Source organism: Aythya ferina (genome assembly GCF_964211825.1).
Source record: "Aythya ferina genome assembly, chromosome: 1".
Classification (NCBI taxonomy): Eukaryota; Metazoa; Chordata; class Aves; order Anseriformes; family Anatidae; genus Aythya; species Aythya ferina.
Window position 1 is genome coordinate 127,427,809 of NC_140296.1, and position 17,585 is coordinate 127,445,393.

The window sequence follows — 17,585 nt, forward strand, 5'->3', positions numbered from 1 at the left end:
GCCAGTCATTTACCTGTTCCATTCTCCATCTTTCTGGGTCCCAGTCACCCATCGGGAGGACAGATGAGAACACTACCTGCACCCCTGATCCCTTCAACATCCTTCCCAGGGATGCAAAGTCCTTTTTAATGTTAAAGTTATCTAAAGTTTGGTAGTTGCTAAGCAGCAGGTTGAATTGGTCAACACACTCCTTTCTGCTCACCAGTCTTCTGAATTCATCTCCCTTACAAAAAACTGTTTGTATTTTATTTATCAAAAGAAGAATAGGGTGTATTGAGGTCTAGTGTAGAAAAACTACTATTTATTTTTTTCCCAGAAAACTCCATATTTTTCTTTAAAACTACACTTAGTCCATCTCCACTGTTCTCTAAATGTACTGTATTATCTCAGAGGATTCCTGCACAGTTGAAAAAAAAAAATATATATATATATATTTAAACATGTATTATTTTTCTGGTTGTTTGATCTTCATGTTTTGTCCCAGACCTCATAATAACAAGGAAACTTTTCAGAGGGTTAATGTGTACATATGTGTCTACACATATGCATATATACACACATATTTTCTCTTCAACATGCACTCAGCCATTTATGTTTGTTGATTCTTTCATGAAGGGATCATTCAGGTTATCTAAAATCAAACCATGCATGGCGGGGGGAATGGCACAGAAATCATGCTTTTATGTCAGTGGCATCACAGACAAAAGTGGAAGAGACAACTCATACCAGCCAGAGAAGTGAGGTCAGAGGAATATTGCCCCATTCAGTAAATGAGCAGAATAACCCAGTTAATCGACCAAAGACCACTTTGCTGTGCGTCTCTTGTAGTTTAGACTTGCCAGATAGTCTCTTAGGTAAAGATGTTCTTGTCTCTTTCTCCCCCAAGACATGGTGGTTGGGAAATCTAGCATTTCCTGATTTAATTTCTTTCAGTTTGTGGAATATTATAACAATATGTGACTGCAATGTAAATAGTGTATGGTCTTAGCACAGACTGTAGGGAATATTACTGTTGCAAGAATAGGACAATTTGGTGCAAGAAAAGAGTATTTTAACTTTAAAGCTGCTGTGCATTTGTGTGAAAGCTATCCTAAACCAAAAAAATACTGTCTTTTGTTGGCTCAGCTGTGAATAGGATGCTACAAATAGGGCTGCAGGGCCTTCTGACAAAGGAGATGCCTAGGATGCATCTTTGTGGTAGACTTCAGCTTCAAGAAGACTTCAGGACTTCAGAAAGACATCTTTGTCCTTTCTCTAAATTGTACTGCTTTTCATGTCTACATAGCTACTGTCCAGAATGTGATATGCTTTGGTTTTGTGCTTTGACTGTCATCTCCCTCCTCATAGTTTTGGCTAAGTCATGAGTGTAGTGCTTTTACTCAAAAGCATGCTTTCCTTTTCAAAAGGGTCACTTTTTGCATTGTGACTACCTTGGGTTCACTTTGCCCTTCATCAGAGCCAATATAGCTGAAGAGATTTTTCTTGAAGCACACTTGGATATAGGTCTATGAATATAGGACAAACGCTGAAGAATACCTCTTGAGTCATAGAATCAAGAAATTCTTTCTGATGTCCAATCTAAACTTCCCCTTATGCACTTGAGGCCGTTTCCTCAGGTTCTATCACTTGTCACCTGAGAAAAGAGGCCAACACCCACCTTGCTACAATCTCCTTTCAGGCAATTGTAAAGAGTCATGGGATCTCTCCTTTTCTCCAGACTAAACAACCCCAGTTTCCTCAGCCACTCCTCAAAGCTCTTGTTTTCCAGTGCTTTCACCAGCTTCATCGCTCTCTTTTGCACACGCTCTAGAAACTCCATATGCCTCTTGTTGTGAGGGGTCCAAAACTGAACACCATATCTGAGGTGCAGTCTCACTAATGCTGTGCACAAGGGGACAAATACTAATCTAGTCCTGCTGGCCACACTATGATGCAGGTCAAGATACCATATGCCTTCTTGGCCACCTGAGCACTCTGCTTGTTCATGTTCAGACCAGCACCCCCAGGTTGGGCAACTTTCTAGCCACTCTTCCCAAAGCCTACACTGCTGTATGGGGTTGTTATGACCCAAGTTCAAGACCTGGCACTTAGCCTTGTTGAATGCCATTCAGTTGGACACAGCCCATTGATCTAGCCTATCCAGATCCCTCTGCAGAGTCTTCCTGCCCTCAAACAGATCAACACTCCTGCCAAATTTGGTATTGTCTGCAAACTTACTGAGGGTGCACTCAAACCCCTCACACGGATCACTGATAAAAATCATATACAAAACTGTCCCTGTTATAAATTCTGAGTCAATTTAGCTTTATAAGATTTATTTATGGGGTCAATAAAAGGGAAGTAAACAGTGCTGGGTGTGCAGGGAGTCTGGGCTCCTCCTATACACACACACGTTACATCAGGCGGCCTGTTTTTATGCTCCTAGGCTAATACATACTCATTACTACTTCTAGAAAAGGCAGGTTTATTATAATTAGTTCCCGGAATCTGAGCCCTCCCACTGGTGCATGCGTATCAGTCTCCGGTGGTACCTCTGGGGGTCTCTTGTGCTGAAGGCTCGTAGTCTTCCTCCCAGTCTTTGTCCGTGTCCTTCTCCTTTGTCCATCTTGGCTAGATATCAGAGACTTGTGCAGCGTCCCATGCAAGCTTTGTCTTTTAGTCATCCTTCAGCTTTCCCCTTCTCCTTAATCTCTTGGCCGGATATCAGAGACTTGTGTAGTGTCCCATGCAATAGTCACAATAGTTAGCAGTTATTCTGAAACCCTCCAGATATCAGAGACTCAAGGTTTACCCTTCAAGCCCTCTATTGACACGAATTGCTGGAACATTCCTTACATCCCTAAGGCCAAGCCCTGGGGAATGTCACTGGTGACTGGATGCCAGCTGGATTGAACCCCGTTCACTAAGACTCTCTGAGTCCAGTTACTCAGACAGTTCTTCACCCAGTGAACTGTACACCTGTCCAAGCCATGAGCAGACAGAGTCTCCAGGAGAATACTGTGGGACACAGTGTCAAATGCTTTACTAAAATCTATATCAAAAACATCCCCTGCCTTTTCCTCATCTACTAAGTTCTCAGTCCCAGGTTCTTCTTGATAATGGTCATTGAGTGAAGCAGCCTGGAGCCTGACCTAGCCAAATGACAGTTGACCCATTGCCCAACCACAGAAAGAATTAAACCCAACCTTGTAGTTGTCTGCAGTCACCAACCACTGAAGTTCTGAGAGGTTAGGTTTGGATTGGTGTGGGATTCCCCTGCCCTTGGCATCAGGATGAGACCATGACCAAGGCTGAGTTGGTGTGAGTTACTTCACCTTTTCCTTGTGGTGGACATGCCAAAAGCTAATCAAAGTCTCTCAAACTGTAAACTTCAGGTTTATTTAAAATGTAAGATAACAAATCCGGAGAAAGATAGACTTGTGAGCAAAGGAAGCACTAAGGCTGAGTAAATAAATCAGTTTAAATCAAACTTCCTCACTTGTTAGATATTTCTTTATAAACAGTGTTCTCTTCTTACTCCTGTGACTTTCTGGATTTGAAGGACTTCATGTAGTCCCACAGTGCCCTTAGGGCCACTTCCTCGTTTCTTTCACCTCTGATATGTAGCTGCTTAGTTCTGCCACTTTCTGAAGCCTCCAAACTTACTTTAGGTCCAGTGGCTCTTAGGGAAGTGATATATCTCCTACCCCCTTCATCAGAGCCCACCCAATTAAAGGACAGCAGCTAGAATATGAAAATTAAAAGGCAGCTCTCTTCCAGACTTCTACGTAGTACAATGCAGAGCTATCTCCCACCCCCTTCAGTAAACTGAGTACAAACAAACTGCCCCATCTTCCTCTGAAATAACAGTTTAGACTCTGGTTTCGGCCATTGAGATTATTGTGCTACATTTATGTTCTTACTTTGTTCTTTGGTGATTAAAGGTTAGTGAAGGAACTAAAAATATGCTTCAAAGGAGACTTGATGAATAAGGCCACTAAGAAGAGACTTTGGAATGTGCATTCAAGTAAGAATGAGAGAAAGTTTCCTGCATGATTCTATGTTCATTAGCCTTGGCCACAACATTTTGAATAGAAATTGTTGATTAAGAAAAGCCCTTTATCTTTCTTTTCTTCCCTTTCCCCCCCTTTTTTTTCTCCTTCTTCCAATGAGTAAGCATGCCATCACTGTACTTCATCAAAGAATTCATAAATCTTTCTATCTTTCTTCATCCTGCAGATGCTGGAGAGAGCCATGAATTGACTTTGACACAATTTGAAGTAGGAGCATTTCTGCCTCAAAGGAGATGGTAAAAATGACAATCCTTAGAGTCACAAAAGCACCAGAGTCCCAAGAACAAATGAAAGACATTGGAAGATCTCTGGTAGCATTCACCATTTGCTGGTCATGTCTCTGCTCCACTAGTTCCTCCTCTTTCTTGTATTGACTCTGACATGTCAGTGCCAGAAAAACCTTCATGTATATATTTCTCCATTTTCCTGAGTAAACTGTGCACTTGTCTACAGGATCCAAAATATAAATACGTCTTAAGCTTCACTTGCAGCTGCAGGGAATGCTAGTGCATGGCAATGCTTCAAAGCGCCTCCTTATGGACAAGGAGGACTGTGGATGTATAAGTGTATATGCATGTGTCTATGAGAAACAGGATCTGTATGTTATCACACCTCTCACCAAGGCAGGACTCATCACCAAACAGTAGTTCCCTAAAAGTCAGGCATCTGATGTTAACAAGTCATCCAGGTTCCTAATGTGTAAAAATTAAGGCTCTTCCAGAGGCTCATCCATCCAGTCTTTGATACCTGTTTTAGCAAAGAATGTGCTAAGCTTGGCAAGGTGTCTAGACAGAAGGATGAGAGATTCCTTTGATAAGATATTTAAGCAGATAAAATGAGACAAATTCCATCTGCTGTTCCTACACAAAGCTGGGAGTGAGGTTCCTACTTGAATCTGTTGTTTGTTGCTCCTCTTCTGCCTTTTCTGAAATACTTGCACCTTTTTCACACATATTTTTTGTTGTTGAGGTTCCACAGCAAGGTGCAGTTGACACTTTGCCAAAGCCAACAACAGTGCACAAGTAGTCACGAGGTCCTGTTATATTAAATCTGAACAGGGAGAGAAAGTCAGATTTAGTTTCATTCCTGACTCAGTTAGATGCAATAGCAGTGAATAGTATCATTTACATGAAAGACAGTGTGTCACCTTGCCTTGCAGCCTATGTCTTTGTCAATTGTAATGGAGACTGCCTCATTGGAGAGTCTCCCTCCCAGCTCCTTATTTTTTTTTTTTCACCCATCCTCAATAGAAGTATATGGACTATGCTTTCCCATGAAGACACCTTTCTCTTCTTCAGTGTGCTCCATTCAATGATGCTAAGATCACAGTCCCTTTTATATCTGCCTGGTGTATCCTTCCTCCCTTCACTGAACTCCATTTAGTCAGATACCTCCTTTGCCAGCAGAACTATAGCTGTGCCCTGTATTGCCATCCTGATCTGACATGACTGATTCAGCCATTGGCTCCCTTTGAATTGTCATTAGGATGTACTGTAGCACCAGAATCTCAAGGAATCAGTATGCTTCAAAACCCCACTTCTGCTTGCACACTGTGTGGGCCCTGGAGCATTTGTGACAGTTTCTAGACATTCATCACAGTGATTTGCTGGAATAAGCTTACATGTCTGTGCTGTGTTCTTTGCCGTTAATCCACTCCCACTTCTTCTTGCTTTCATTGTACCGGAGACCAAGTAAGTAGTAATCACTCATTGATTGTGAAATAAGGTAATCCTAGAAAGGAAAAAAAACACAATGCTAATACTTCCAAATTACATTTTCTTCACCAGAAATGCACAGAAATTTTAGTACTAAATAGCCAACATAGAAAGAACGGTATGGATCTAGCTACACTTTCTCTTTCTGCAGCTTCAGAGGCTGAATTATTTCATTCTTATTTAATCTCATCCCTCTTCCTGAGGCTTCTTAGGAACAGACTAAATAAAATAATAAACTCCTGATACTATTAAAGCTGTGACTTAATACCTGGAGACATTTTTCTGTTCTGACTGTGATGGGAAGGCGTCTTCGTTTTTTCTCAAAGTTTTTCTCTGACCAAAAATGTCTGTTTGACTCATTTGGTCTTGGTTTGTGTGCTAAATCCCTTTAAGGCATACATCATGTAGGAAGAGAATTTGTTCCTTCCCATGGGAACATGTTTGAGGAGAGAAGCTTCTAGATGCAAGACTTTAAGAGGGTAAGATGCCAAAATACATCTTTCTGTGATGGCTTTTTCTACCTTACAGAGGTGCTTGGAGTATGTGAGTGTTTATAGGTCCCCAGAGACATGTAACATAAGAAGACACCAGTAGCCCACGGGATCTTTGGCATACAGGTCAAACAACCCTAGAAGCAGGGTTTCAGATCCATGGATTTAGATCTCACCAGTTCTTTCTTGTTGTCAATGGTCACCAGTTCTGAGTGCATGCCAGTACATTCATCATGGAAAGCTGTCCAGTTTTTTCCTTCTGTAGTTCGAGAAAAGAAGTAGCATTTTTCCCCATTTCTTTTCCAATGTTGGGGGCAATCTATAGGAGGGAAAAACGTGGAAAATAAATTCCATGTTCAAACAAATAAAATGATCCCATTAAAAAAAAAAAAAAAGGAAATTACAGCCAGAAAAGTACCCTTGTGGTTCTGTTCATAATTTTCCCTCCAGGGATCCCTGCCAATCTCTGTAGCTAGTACAAGCTCATTAGTCTCTATGCATGAGGCAGAGAAGTAGGATCATGGACAACATTATCCAGTCTTTTAAAACTGTCCTCAGGAAGTAAAGAAAAAAGGTTGAGGCAAAAAGCAGCTTTTGGTTTTCAAACCTCTTATTTGCCTGTTTCAATATATGACAAAAGTGATGCTACTGAAAGAAAGAATATTTCTCCCTGTTGCTAGGAGCAGAAGGACAGAGAATGAGACTTGGAAAGGTTGATAAAATTCAATGAGACAGACTGTGTAATAGAGTTTTGTTGGTTACTCAGCAGCCCTTAAACATCAAAAAGAAATTGCACTTAATTAAAAGGCTAAGAACGAAGTGGTATTTGAAAACAATACATACACATTGATCCAGCATGCTCACTACTATGCTGTGATACCAAAAGGACCATTGTATTAATGTCCATTCATCTAGACAACAGGCTCCTCTGCACTAGCATGAAGGGAGTAAATCAGTTCTTCCTCCCCCTGAAACAATAATGTAGTGTTGAGCAAGCATAGTTTCAAAGATGAAAATATTGCTGTTTGGACTTGAGAGCATATTCTCTGAGTTATTAGTTACTTTTTTTTTTTTTTGGTCAGATTAGTACTTTTATTATTTTATTATTTTTATTATTTTTCCTCTGAACAGAACCAAGAACCCCTCCTGAAAAGCAATCCAACAGGTACCTGGAAACTGCCTTTTGAACCATGGATGATTACCTACCTTGTGCCTTATCATAGATTATGGAGAATGTTTCTCTGTCCTGTGGGCTTCTTGTGGTTGGATGGTCTGGAAATAAGATGACAATAATTTCTATTTTAAATAGCTGACCATTTTGCCACAGAGTGTCAAAGCTCTTCTAGGCCTTTTTGATCCTCACTATCATTCCACAAAGAATATCTACTCCTCCACTATTTCCTCCTCCACTGAAAAAAAATGGTAGTACTATACTGTGGAGCAGATTTCCGAAGAGTGTTGCACCCTGAGACCACAATGAGACAACAGTCTTCACTGTAGGTTTTAAAGCAGATGCCCAAGCTCAAATAACCTTATTTTCACAGAATTAGTGGCTGAGATCCCATAGGACATGGTCCTTAGGGACAGGGGATCTGATCAGAGCTGGCAACTATTTTAGGATATTTTCCTTAGAGAGCAAGAGCTCTCTATTTCCATATGCAATATATCAAGCAAGTAGGAAAACAACATGGTTGAACAAGAAGCTGCTGGCCAAACTTAGGCAAAAAAAGAAAGTGCATAGACAGTGGAAACAGGGCCACGTACCCTGGGAAGAGCACAGAAATGCTGTCTGGATGTGCAGGGATGGGATCAGGAAAGTCAAGGCTGACAGAACTAAACTTGGTGAGGGATGCAAAGAACAACAAGAACGTGTTGTTAACAAAGTTTAAAAAGGCATTTTTGAGGTTATTTGGAGTTGGACAAAAAATGTATTAATAACCACGGTAAAGAAACTATAGACTAAATATTATAGTGGTAGAATTATTATACTTGAAACCAGAATCAATAAATTCATTGAAAACAGACAAACAAAAATAAAATAAAATAAAATAAAATAAAATAAAATAAAATAAAATAAAATAAAATAAAATAAAATAAAATAAAATAAAATAAAATAATAAAATGAGAAAAAAGATTGGATTCAAGAGAGTTCTGACAAACTTGTAGCAGAACAGCATAGTTCACACTGTTCATGGTTCAGCATGATATGCAGGTTTCACATTTGAGACAAACAGTAAAAGGAACAAAATATTAAAAGAAAGAACTTCATTTTCCAGCAGTAAACTCAAAAATAAGATGAGAGAAAAGAAGTGGGGTGGCATTTAGATTATGTAAAGTGCAAAACAATTCCTTTAAATTCCCTAAAACTCAGGAACCTCTTTCAAATGTACTTTCATTCATATTCAGTTAAAGATTTCTGGTGTTATAGACATCCTAGTGATGTTATACAAGATTATCTCTGAAATATTCTCATGGGTAACCACCATAATATCATTATTATTTCATTTTTACTTTCTGTTTTTTCAACATTTTTTGTATTTATTTTATTTATTAGATTAATTTGTATTTATTTGATTTGTTTTTAATTTGTATTTTTTGATTTATTTGTTTAATTTGATTTGATTTGATTTACTGTTTAAAATTGTATGTTCTGATGATTGTGCTTCAGATTTTTTTTCTTTTGGAATTTTTCTTTTGGAAACATAGAATGGAAAACCATTCAACTCCTTTACAGACTTCTCTTATGACCATGGTTTGTCAACAATTACTGTCCCAAACCATCAAACTAGCCTTCTGCTTCTCGTGGTTTTACTCATCATGATTTAGATGTTATTCTTTGGGTGAGCCACAAAAAAATTGCAGTTATTACATTTTTAGCTGAACTTACACAGGAGTGTCAGCCCCACCCCTATGATCAGTAGGAGGATTATCACAGCAATCAATATTCCAATATGTGTTCTGGAACAACAGTTTTTACCTACAGAGAGAAAAAATAAGGATTAGGAAAACAGCAGTGGTAGGACCTTTCATCGTCATTCAAAGATGTCCTTTCCAGGCTCATATTGAGACAGCCCTTTCAAGTTAGTCAAAGTTTTTCCCTCTGATGTTTGTTCTTCTTGTGCACACCTGTTGTTTTTGTTTTTTTTTTTTTTCTTTCCTATCATAGGTATTCAACTGAACCCTTCTGATACTGCCTAGAATACTATGTTAAATTCTGCTGTACCTGATGCTAGAGTTCAGTGCTCTTTGGCATCCTTACCTGCCCTCTCAAAATATTAGTGAAGGAAAACCCAATCAGCCTACCAACAAAGGTCCTGCCATATCATCTTTTTTCAGAAGTGTTGAAGTGTCTCATCTTTATGTTTTGACAGTTTTTTATGTATTTTTGCTTTTGGATTCACTTCAAGGAGATCCTTGCATCAGTCATTACTCTGCCAACTCAGTGGGTACTGCAGAGCACAGGCAGCTTCAAGAGGGTCAAATGATATGTTTGGAAGCTGTGTGAACTCAGCAGACACTGAATTAAAGGGTAAAGGAGAGCTTTCCGTCACTTTGACCTTCATGTATCTGCTAGAGCATTTTACTCACCACTTCTGCTGTCTTTGAAGTTTGTGATGTCCGTTTGACCACTGGGAACTGTAGAACAAATGTAGGTTATTCCTTATATCATTCCTAGACCTTTAAAGTAAATAGCATTATGTAAAGGAGGAGACCAACCAAGTCTTCACCCTAACTGCAGTCAATACTCGGTCTGTTTTGTCTGATAACCTCATTTTCACGTGTGCATATTCATTACTAGTTGAATTAGTAAAGTATTAAACAGCTGTCATATTTAATACAGTATTAAACTAAACTGCTTTTAAAACAGTCTTTGAAAAAGAATCAGCAACCCCGGAGTGAAATGGACCCAGGTAAATTCAAAGAGGCCAAACTGAAGATGCAGAAGCAGTTTTGGATGCCAGAAGTGGATAAATTGGTCAATTACTATTATGGGAGCTATTGGAACGGGCGTGTGGCCAGGCAGATATGGCTGTACCCCACTGTCAATCACCTCTGTTTCTACTTGTTCCTGCTGGGCAAAGTGGGTGAGTTGTAAACTTGGTAGTTCATTTTCTGCTATATCCCATGATCCACACTTCTCTTTAGAAATACTGTCCCTCGGCTGCCTTTTGCAAAGCTCTCTGAGATCCTTACAGGATGAAATACACTACTGGGGGTAGTAAAACCTACCTAATTTGATCAGTACCTATTGTTTTGTTTTCTAGGTGAATACAGGGAAATTATTCATTCAGAGGGTGGTGAGGCACTGGAGCAGGTTGCCCAGAGAAGCTGTGAATGCCCCATCCCTGGAGATGTTCAAGACCAGGATGGACGAGGCCCTGGGCAACCTGATCTCTAGTGGTTGGCATCCCTGCCCATGGCAGGGGGGTCGGAACTAGATGATCTTTAAGGTCCCTTCCAACCCGAGCCATTCTATGACTATGACTCTATGATCTTTTTGTTGTGGTTGATCTTTCATGCAGACTTTTTTTTAAAGCTGATAGCTGCTTTTATTTGTTTGTTTTTCCTTTTAGGAATCCCTTGAGCTCTGGCTCAGCATGCAGATCAGTCCTTATACTCATAGGCACTTCGGTGAAATTTAAACCGAATGCCTGAGTCACAGCTAGACTTGATTATCTTAGAATTCTTTTCCAGCTCAAGTGATTCTATGATTCTATATACTAGAAGACTAAGAAATAAGATGAGAAGATCTAAAATGTCCAGCCCTAGACTAAAACACCCAATCACCAAAGAATCTGTGCTTTGTGTCATCCAAGATGGCCTCAAATATCAGATAACTGTACATATCTGGAAGATGTTACAAAACTTACATGAGATCTGTGGTCTTCTAGATCTGCCTACTGAATGCAGACAGAATGTGCTAATACTTCCCAGGTGGTTCTGGACACTTGTGGTTTGTTAACCAAAGAGCACCCCAGTATGTATATGGGAAAGTGCATAGAAGGAAAAGGGACGGCAGAGTACTAGACTACAAAAGGGAAAATAGAGTGCTAATGGAGAAAATAGGGGAACTACATAAAGGAGAGGGCACTTATAAAAAGGAAGTTGAAAAGTACTGCTAGAAGATAATAAAATTAATACAGGCAGAGCATATATTATTAAAGAATAACATCCTGGCAGCATGTGGACAATATAAGCCACTTACTAAGAATGATCTGGGAACAGATAAAAGGAAGCAGACAAGGCTATTAGAAACAGATGGTAAACTTTACAAAGCTGTAAACATCAAATTTACAAAGCTGTAAACACCAAATTAAATAAATAGAAAGTATCATAAATGGTGGGAAGATAAAAATCATATATAAAAATAATTAGACAGCTAGGAACTTGAGAAGCAAAAACCATCAGAATTACCACTCAACCTGTCTTTAAATACAATGAGAGAAAGTAACTTTTTGGAGCTTTGTAGGCCAGTGGATTGTATGGTATCCATGAAGTATTCAGAAGATAAGGCTATAGCAGAGAAGCTAAATTAATCCTTTTCATCAGGGTTGACTGAATAATAACTGGGTGGACCTCCCATTTCAGGACAGTTTTTTGTGAAGAGTTTCTTTAATATGGCCCAAATACACAACTGGGTGCAGTAAAAAATCCCGAGACAAGCTAGGTGTGAGACAACTGCATTACTAATGCAGTTTTGTAATCCCTCTCTTAAAACTACCTTTGCACCCAGGAATTAGAAGGTAACACATCTAATGTGAGCCAAACCCACAAATAAATAAATAAATAGATAAATAGAGTAGATCTGTGAACTTCAGCTGATCACACAATAACAGAATCATTTAAGTTGGAAATGACCTTTTCAGATCACCTACTTTAACTCCCTTGCTCAAGCAGGTTCAAGTAGAGCAGCTTGCTCAGAACTGTGAGGTCAGGTTTTGACTATCGCCACAGATGGAGACTCCACAATCTCTCTCTGGGAAACCTGTTCCATTGTTTGACCACCCTCAGTGTAAAGTGTTTTCCTTTGTTCTGAGACTGTACCAGGGAACCTAGTGGGTACTATAATATGGTACCCACTATAAAATCCTGAATATCATGGAGACCTTGGATTGGGTTTAGCTGCTTACTGTAGTATGTATCACAGAATCACAGAATTTCTAGGTTGGAAGAGACCTCAAGATCATCGAGTCCAACCTCTGACCTAACGCTAACAGTCCCCACTAAACCATATCCCTAAGCTCTACATCTAAACGTCTTTTGAAGACTTCCAGGGATGGTGACTCCACCACTTCCCTGGGCAGCCTGTTCCAATGTCTAACAACCCTTTCGGTAAAGAAGTTCTTCCTAACATCCAACCTAAAACTCCCCTGGCTCAACTTTAGCCCATTCCCCCTCGTCCTGTCACCAGGCACATGGGAGAATAGACCAACCCCTACCTTGCTACAGCCTCCTTTAAGGTACCTGTACAGAGCAATAAGGTCGCCCCTGAGCGTCCTTTTCTCCAGGCTGAACAAGCCCAGCTCCCTCAGCCGCTCCTCGTAGGACTTGTTCTCCAGGCCCCTCACCAGCTTTGTCGCCCTTCTCTGCACCTGCTCAAGCACCTCCATGTCCTTCTTGTAGCGAGGGGCCCAAAACTGAACACAGTACTCAAGGTGCGGCCCCACCAGAGCCGAGTACAGGGGGACGATCACCTCCCTAGCCCTGCTGGTCACACTGTTTCTTATGCAAGCCAGGATGCTGTTGGCCTTCTTGGCCACCTGAGCACACTGCTGGCTCATATTCAGTAGACTATCCACCATCACTCCCAGGTCCTTCTCTGCCTGGCAGCTCTCCAACCACTCATCTCCCAGCCTGTAGCTCTGCTTGGGGTTGTTGCACCCCAGGTGGAGGACTCGGCACTTGGCTTGTTAAACTTCATGCAGTTGACCTCAGCCCATCGGTGCAGCCTATCCAGATCCTCCTGCAGAGCCTTCCTACCCTCAAGCAGATCGACACACGCACCTAACTTAGTGTCATCTGCAAACTTACTGAGGGTGCACTCAATGCCCTCATCCAGATCATCGATGAAGATATTAAAGAGGACCGGCCCCAGCACTGAGCCCTGGGGAACGCCACTAGTGACTGGCTTCCAACTGGACTTGACTCCATTTACCACAACTCTTTGGGCCTGGCTATCCAGCCAGTTTCTAACCCAACGAAGCGTGCACCAGTCCAAGCCAAGAGCAGCCAGTTTCTTGAGGAGAATGCTGTGGGAGACGGTGTCAAAAGCCTTGCTGAAGTCAAGGTAGACCACATCCACAGCCTTTCCCTCATCCACCCAGCGCGTCACTTTGTCATAGAAGGAGATCAGGTTCGTCAAGCAGGACCTGCCTTTCATAAACTCATGCTGACTGGGCCTGATCTGGGCTTGCCCTGTAAGTGCTGCGTGATGACTTTCAAGAGGATCTGCTCCATGAGCTTCCCTGGTACTGAGGTCAAACAGACAGGCCTGTAGTTTCCCAGGTCTGCCCTCCGGCCCATCTTGTAGATGGGCGTCACGTTTGTTAGCCACCAGTCCACTGGGACCTCCCCCGATAGCCAGGACTGCTGATAAATGATGGATAGTGGCTTGGCCAGCTCCTCTGCCAGTTCTCTCAGTACCCTTGGGTGGATCCCATCCAGCCCCATCGACTTGTGCACATCGAAGTGCCATACCAGGTCACCAACCAGTTCTTCGTGGATAGTGAGGGCCACATCCTGCTCCCCATCCCCTTCCACCAGCTCAGGGTACTGGGTATCCAGAGAACAACCGGTATTGCTGCTAAAGACTGAGGAGAAGAAGGCATTAAGCACCTCCGCCTTTTCCTCATCTCTTGTAACTAAGTTTCCCCCCGCATCCAGTAAAGGATGGAGATTCTCCTTAGTCCTCCTTTTTGTGTTGATATATTTATAAAAACATTTTTTGTTATCTTTAACAGCAGTAGCCAGATTGAGCTCCAGATGAGCTTTGGCCTTCCTAATTTTGTCCCTGCACAGCCTCGAAATAGTAATACAGTAATAGTAGGCCAGCTTAGGATAGACAAAAGCAGCTGGTTCATCATTGCATATCTAAAAGAACTGTGGATCTCCTTGTCAAAGGATGTTATAGAAATCAGGGCTTTGTATGGAATCAAGGGGAGATTGGGCAAGTTCATAAAAGAGAAATCCACCAACGGTAAGCAGATAGAAACAAGTCTGCCTCAGGAAGTCCTTGAGTAGCTGGATGCTTGGGAAAGTTATTACAAGAAGATAGTACATATGCTTACCCTCTTCTTACTCGTCAGTAGTTGTACACTTTTGACTGCCATTGCAGATAGAGGTTGGGCGATGTGATTGCTTGATACTGCCCATAAATCTTGTGTTCCTATGCCAGTGAATCCAACAAATGTTTAGTTGCTTAGAATACAACACATCAGCTGCTCCTTACTTTGGCTACATAAAGCAGTCAAGTGTATGTTCCTGTCTCCATGTGGTTTTATATCACTTCATTTCTTGAAAACAAGGAATGGACTACCCACTTCACATTGTTTAAATTCATATCAGTTTAGCAGACAGCTGAAAACTCACCAGATGATGCACAGCTAGCTACAGCACTTGTGTCTAGGGATTGCACATTCAGTTCTGCGTATGTAGAATCTGAAAGCAGGCAAAAATAATGGAGAACAGAAAAAGAAGAGAAACAAATTAAATGTAATAAAAATAACTGCAATTATGAGAAATTATAAACACATGGCAACAACTGATGCAATTCATGTGACAGTGTTTAACTTTGACACAGTAATATGTTTGCCCATTGCATTCAAACAATAAAGGACTTTTTATAAGCAGAAAAAAGATCTGTTTTATCATCAGTTCAGTGTGGACAGTAACAGAGGAAACATGAACACACGCTTTAAATCTAAACAGAAGTGGAAAAAAAGGTCTAAGGTCTCTGACTGTCTTACCCAATTTACATACAAACATGAGTGGTGAGAGTGGTTACGATAAGGAACCAGACCTGAAAGCTACAGTTGGTACAGAATTGGAAGGGGTTATTTAATAAAGAGATGGTGAGGAAAAGCTGAGAACTACTCCAACATCTGCAGATAATAAATGGAAGAAGGCAGGTGGGGAAGGAAGGAAGGGTAGGAAAGTGTAGAAATAAGGTAGAAAAGAACAACTACGATGTTACAATTTTATAAAATATTCAAAATCATCCTGACATGCAGCACTGAGCTCCACTGTTTATATCACCATACAGAATTAATATCTTCTATGATTGTAAGTGCATTCTTCTGCTTATAGAATTAATTTTATTCCTTTGAGATTAATGCATTTGATCCCAGGAAATCTGCTGTCATAGCAAAAATAGCAAACTAGAGGGAAAAGAATAGAGAAGACATTTTCTAAGCTCCTTTGTGTAAGATATTTATACTTACTGGGAGATACAGTGCATAAATTAAATGAACATTTACAGGAAAATAGTTCATACGGGATTTCCAGAAAGAAATATAAAAATGCTATTTAAAATGTGTAAAAGCTGTAAGCAGGAGAACATGTATTAAATTATAAGTAAAATGGAACTTTCAATCAAGTGTCTTCTATTGTGGTTGTATGTCAATCTAGCTGTGAGTTAATCTTTTGAAAGAGATGATGGGAACACTGTTTCTTGGAGCATTAGACACTTCAGCCACCTTAAAATAGATGCCAAGGGATCACAATTTATGCAAAATTCAGGTGCAGGATGGCAAGAAATAGGTACTACTATTTCTGGCCAAGAGATAGTAATGTCAAACAGAGAAAGAGGAAAAAAAAAAAGAAAAGGAAGGAAGGAAGGAAGGAAGAAATATGGAGATGAAGTCTAAAATGTCTATAATTTTAGGATGTAATATTATGCAGATGTAGCAAAAACAGTGCAAAAATTTACATAATAATTCTTACTGCTAAGATAAGATTTAGGTAAGAATTTTGCAAGATCATTGTACTAAATCAAACCAAATCTGTTCATGAAATATTTTATGCTTGATTTATTAAATAAGCAGCATGCACCGGCAAGACCAGGAGGGAAAAAACAAAAACAAAACAAAACAAAACAAAACAAAACAAAAAAACAAACAAACAAAAAAAAAAAAAAAAAAAAAAAACACAAAACAATGCTTGCTATGCTCATCAAGAAGCATTGTACTATGCATGAGACTGCTTCAAACAGTGGAAACATTAGGAACTCAACCCTCTGATCAGTTTGCTGTAAGAATCAGAGTATGCTACATAAGAACAGACCTGGATCAGGATCGAGTAACATTCAGCTATGGAGTAATTTCTTAAATTGGACCTCTTAATACCACACAAGAAACTCCCCTTCATATTTGCACCTTGACAAATGAAAAGTAGACCTTATAACAAAAAAATGAGAAGTAGACCTTATAAAAATTCCCTTTATTCAGGTTAAAAAAATAAACTAAAAATTGACCCCACCTGCAAATTTTCCACAGCTTTGCCCTCTATATTTCCATCACCCCCTTTGGGGCTTTGGTGCTACCCTCTTTCAAAATGAAAGTGAGGGAGGTTGAATAAAACAAAGCTCGGTGCAGACAGATTGACCTACCTTGGACATTGATGTCCTTCTGTAGCCTAGACCTGTTCGATTCAGTCAAGTTCAAGTCAGCATAGATGAGATTTTCTGACATTCTTATTCCCACTTCTTTTTTTTCCTTTGTTGCTGTTGAAAAGTTGTTCTCTGCTGTAATGGGCTTGTAACTACCCTCCTCTGCTTCCTCAGGAGGAAGTTCTTTCTTCCTTCTGTCATACAGAAGCCAATAGTGATAGGGGAAGTTTGATTTTAACTGGTCTTTTTATAGCAGCATGTTAAGGGTAAGGTTGCAAGCCTTGATATGATGACCTTTGTCTAGAAGGGGTTATGGCACTGTTAGCATTTTCAAATTCTAATTTTTCCCCTTGTATTTTGAAAAGGCAGACTTTGTTAGATGAAATGGGAAGGAGAAAAACAGAACAGATTCAGAAGTGAGGTCTGAGAAGCAGAGTAAAGCTCTCAGTGTGGACCTGCAGCACATCATAGGGAGCAACCCTGAGTTGTTCAGGAGGGAGTACTCTCAAAAGCAGACATTTGAAATTATGATATATTTGTTCCTGATCTGTAGAGAAATGTATGTGATACTGCTGAAAGAGGAGCCTACCACACTTCAGGGTTTTGTCTTGTGGCTACAGCTTTTTAAATCCAGAAACATCTGAATTCCTGTGTCCTGAGGAATGTGGGTTTTATGCAGCTCACAAACATGTTCATCCCCTCTGTGGGTAACTTCTGAAGG

General features: G+C 40.3%; 1 protein-coding gene across 2 annotated transcripts; it reads right to left on the reverse strand.

Annotated features, from left to right (window-relative positions):
• Nucleotides 1-2,298: 2,298 nt before the first annotated feature.
• On the reverse strand, nt 2,299-17,076 carry LOC311437532 (killer cell lectin-like receptor subfamily B member 1F). Of its 2 annotated transcripts, XM_084520903.1 has the most exons (8): nt 16,865-17,076; nt 14,848-14,916; nt 9,847-9,894; nt 9,146-9,235; nt 7,465-7,530; nt 6,435-6,577; nt 5,674-5,783; nt 2,299-5,102 (listed from the first exon to the last, which is right to left on the reverse strand). In XM_084520903.1, the coding sequence occupies exons 1-8, from the start codon at nt 16,944-16,946 to the stop codon at nt 4,913-4,915; spliced, it is 798 nt and encodes a 265-aa protein (XP_084377029.1). In that variant the 5' UTR covers nt 16,947-17,076; the 3' UTR covers nt 2,299-4,912. The 2 variants fall into 2 exon arrangements, with proteins under 2 accessions (XP_084377029.1, XP_084377030.1); XM_084520904.1 differs by lacking the exon at nt 9,847-9,894.
• Between the last annotated feature and the right edge of the window lie 509 nt (nt 17,077-17,585).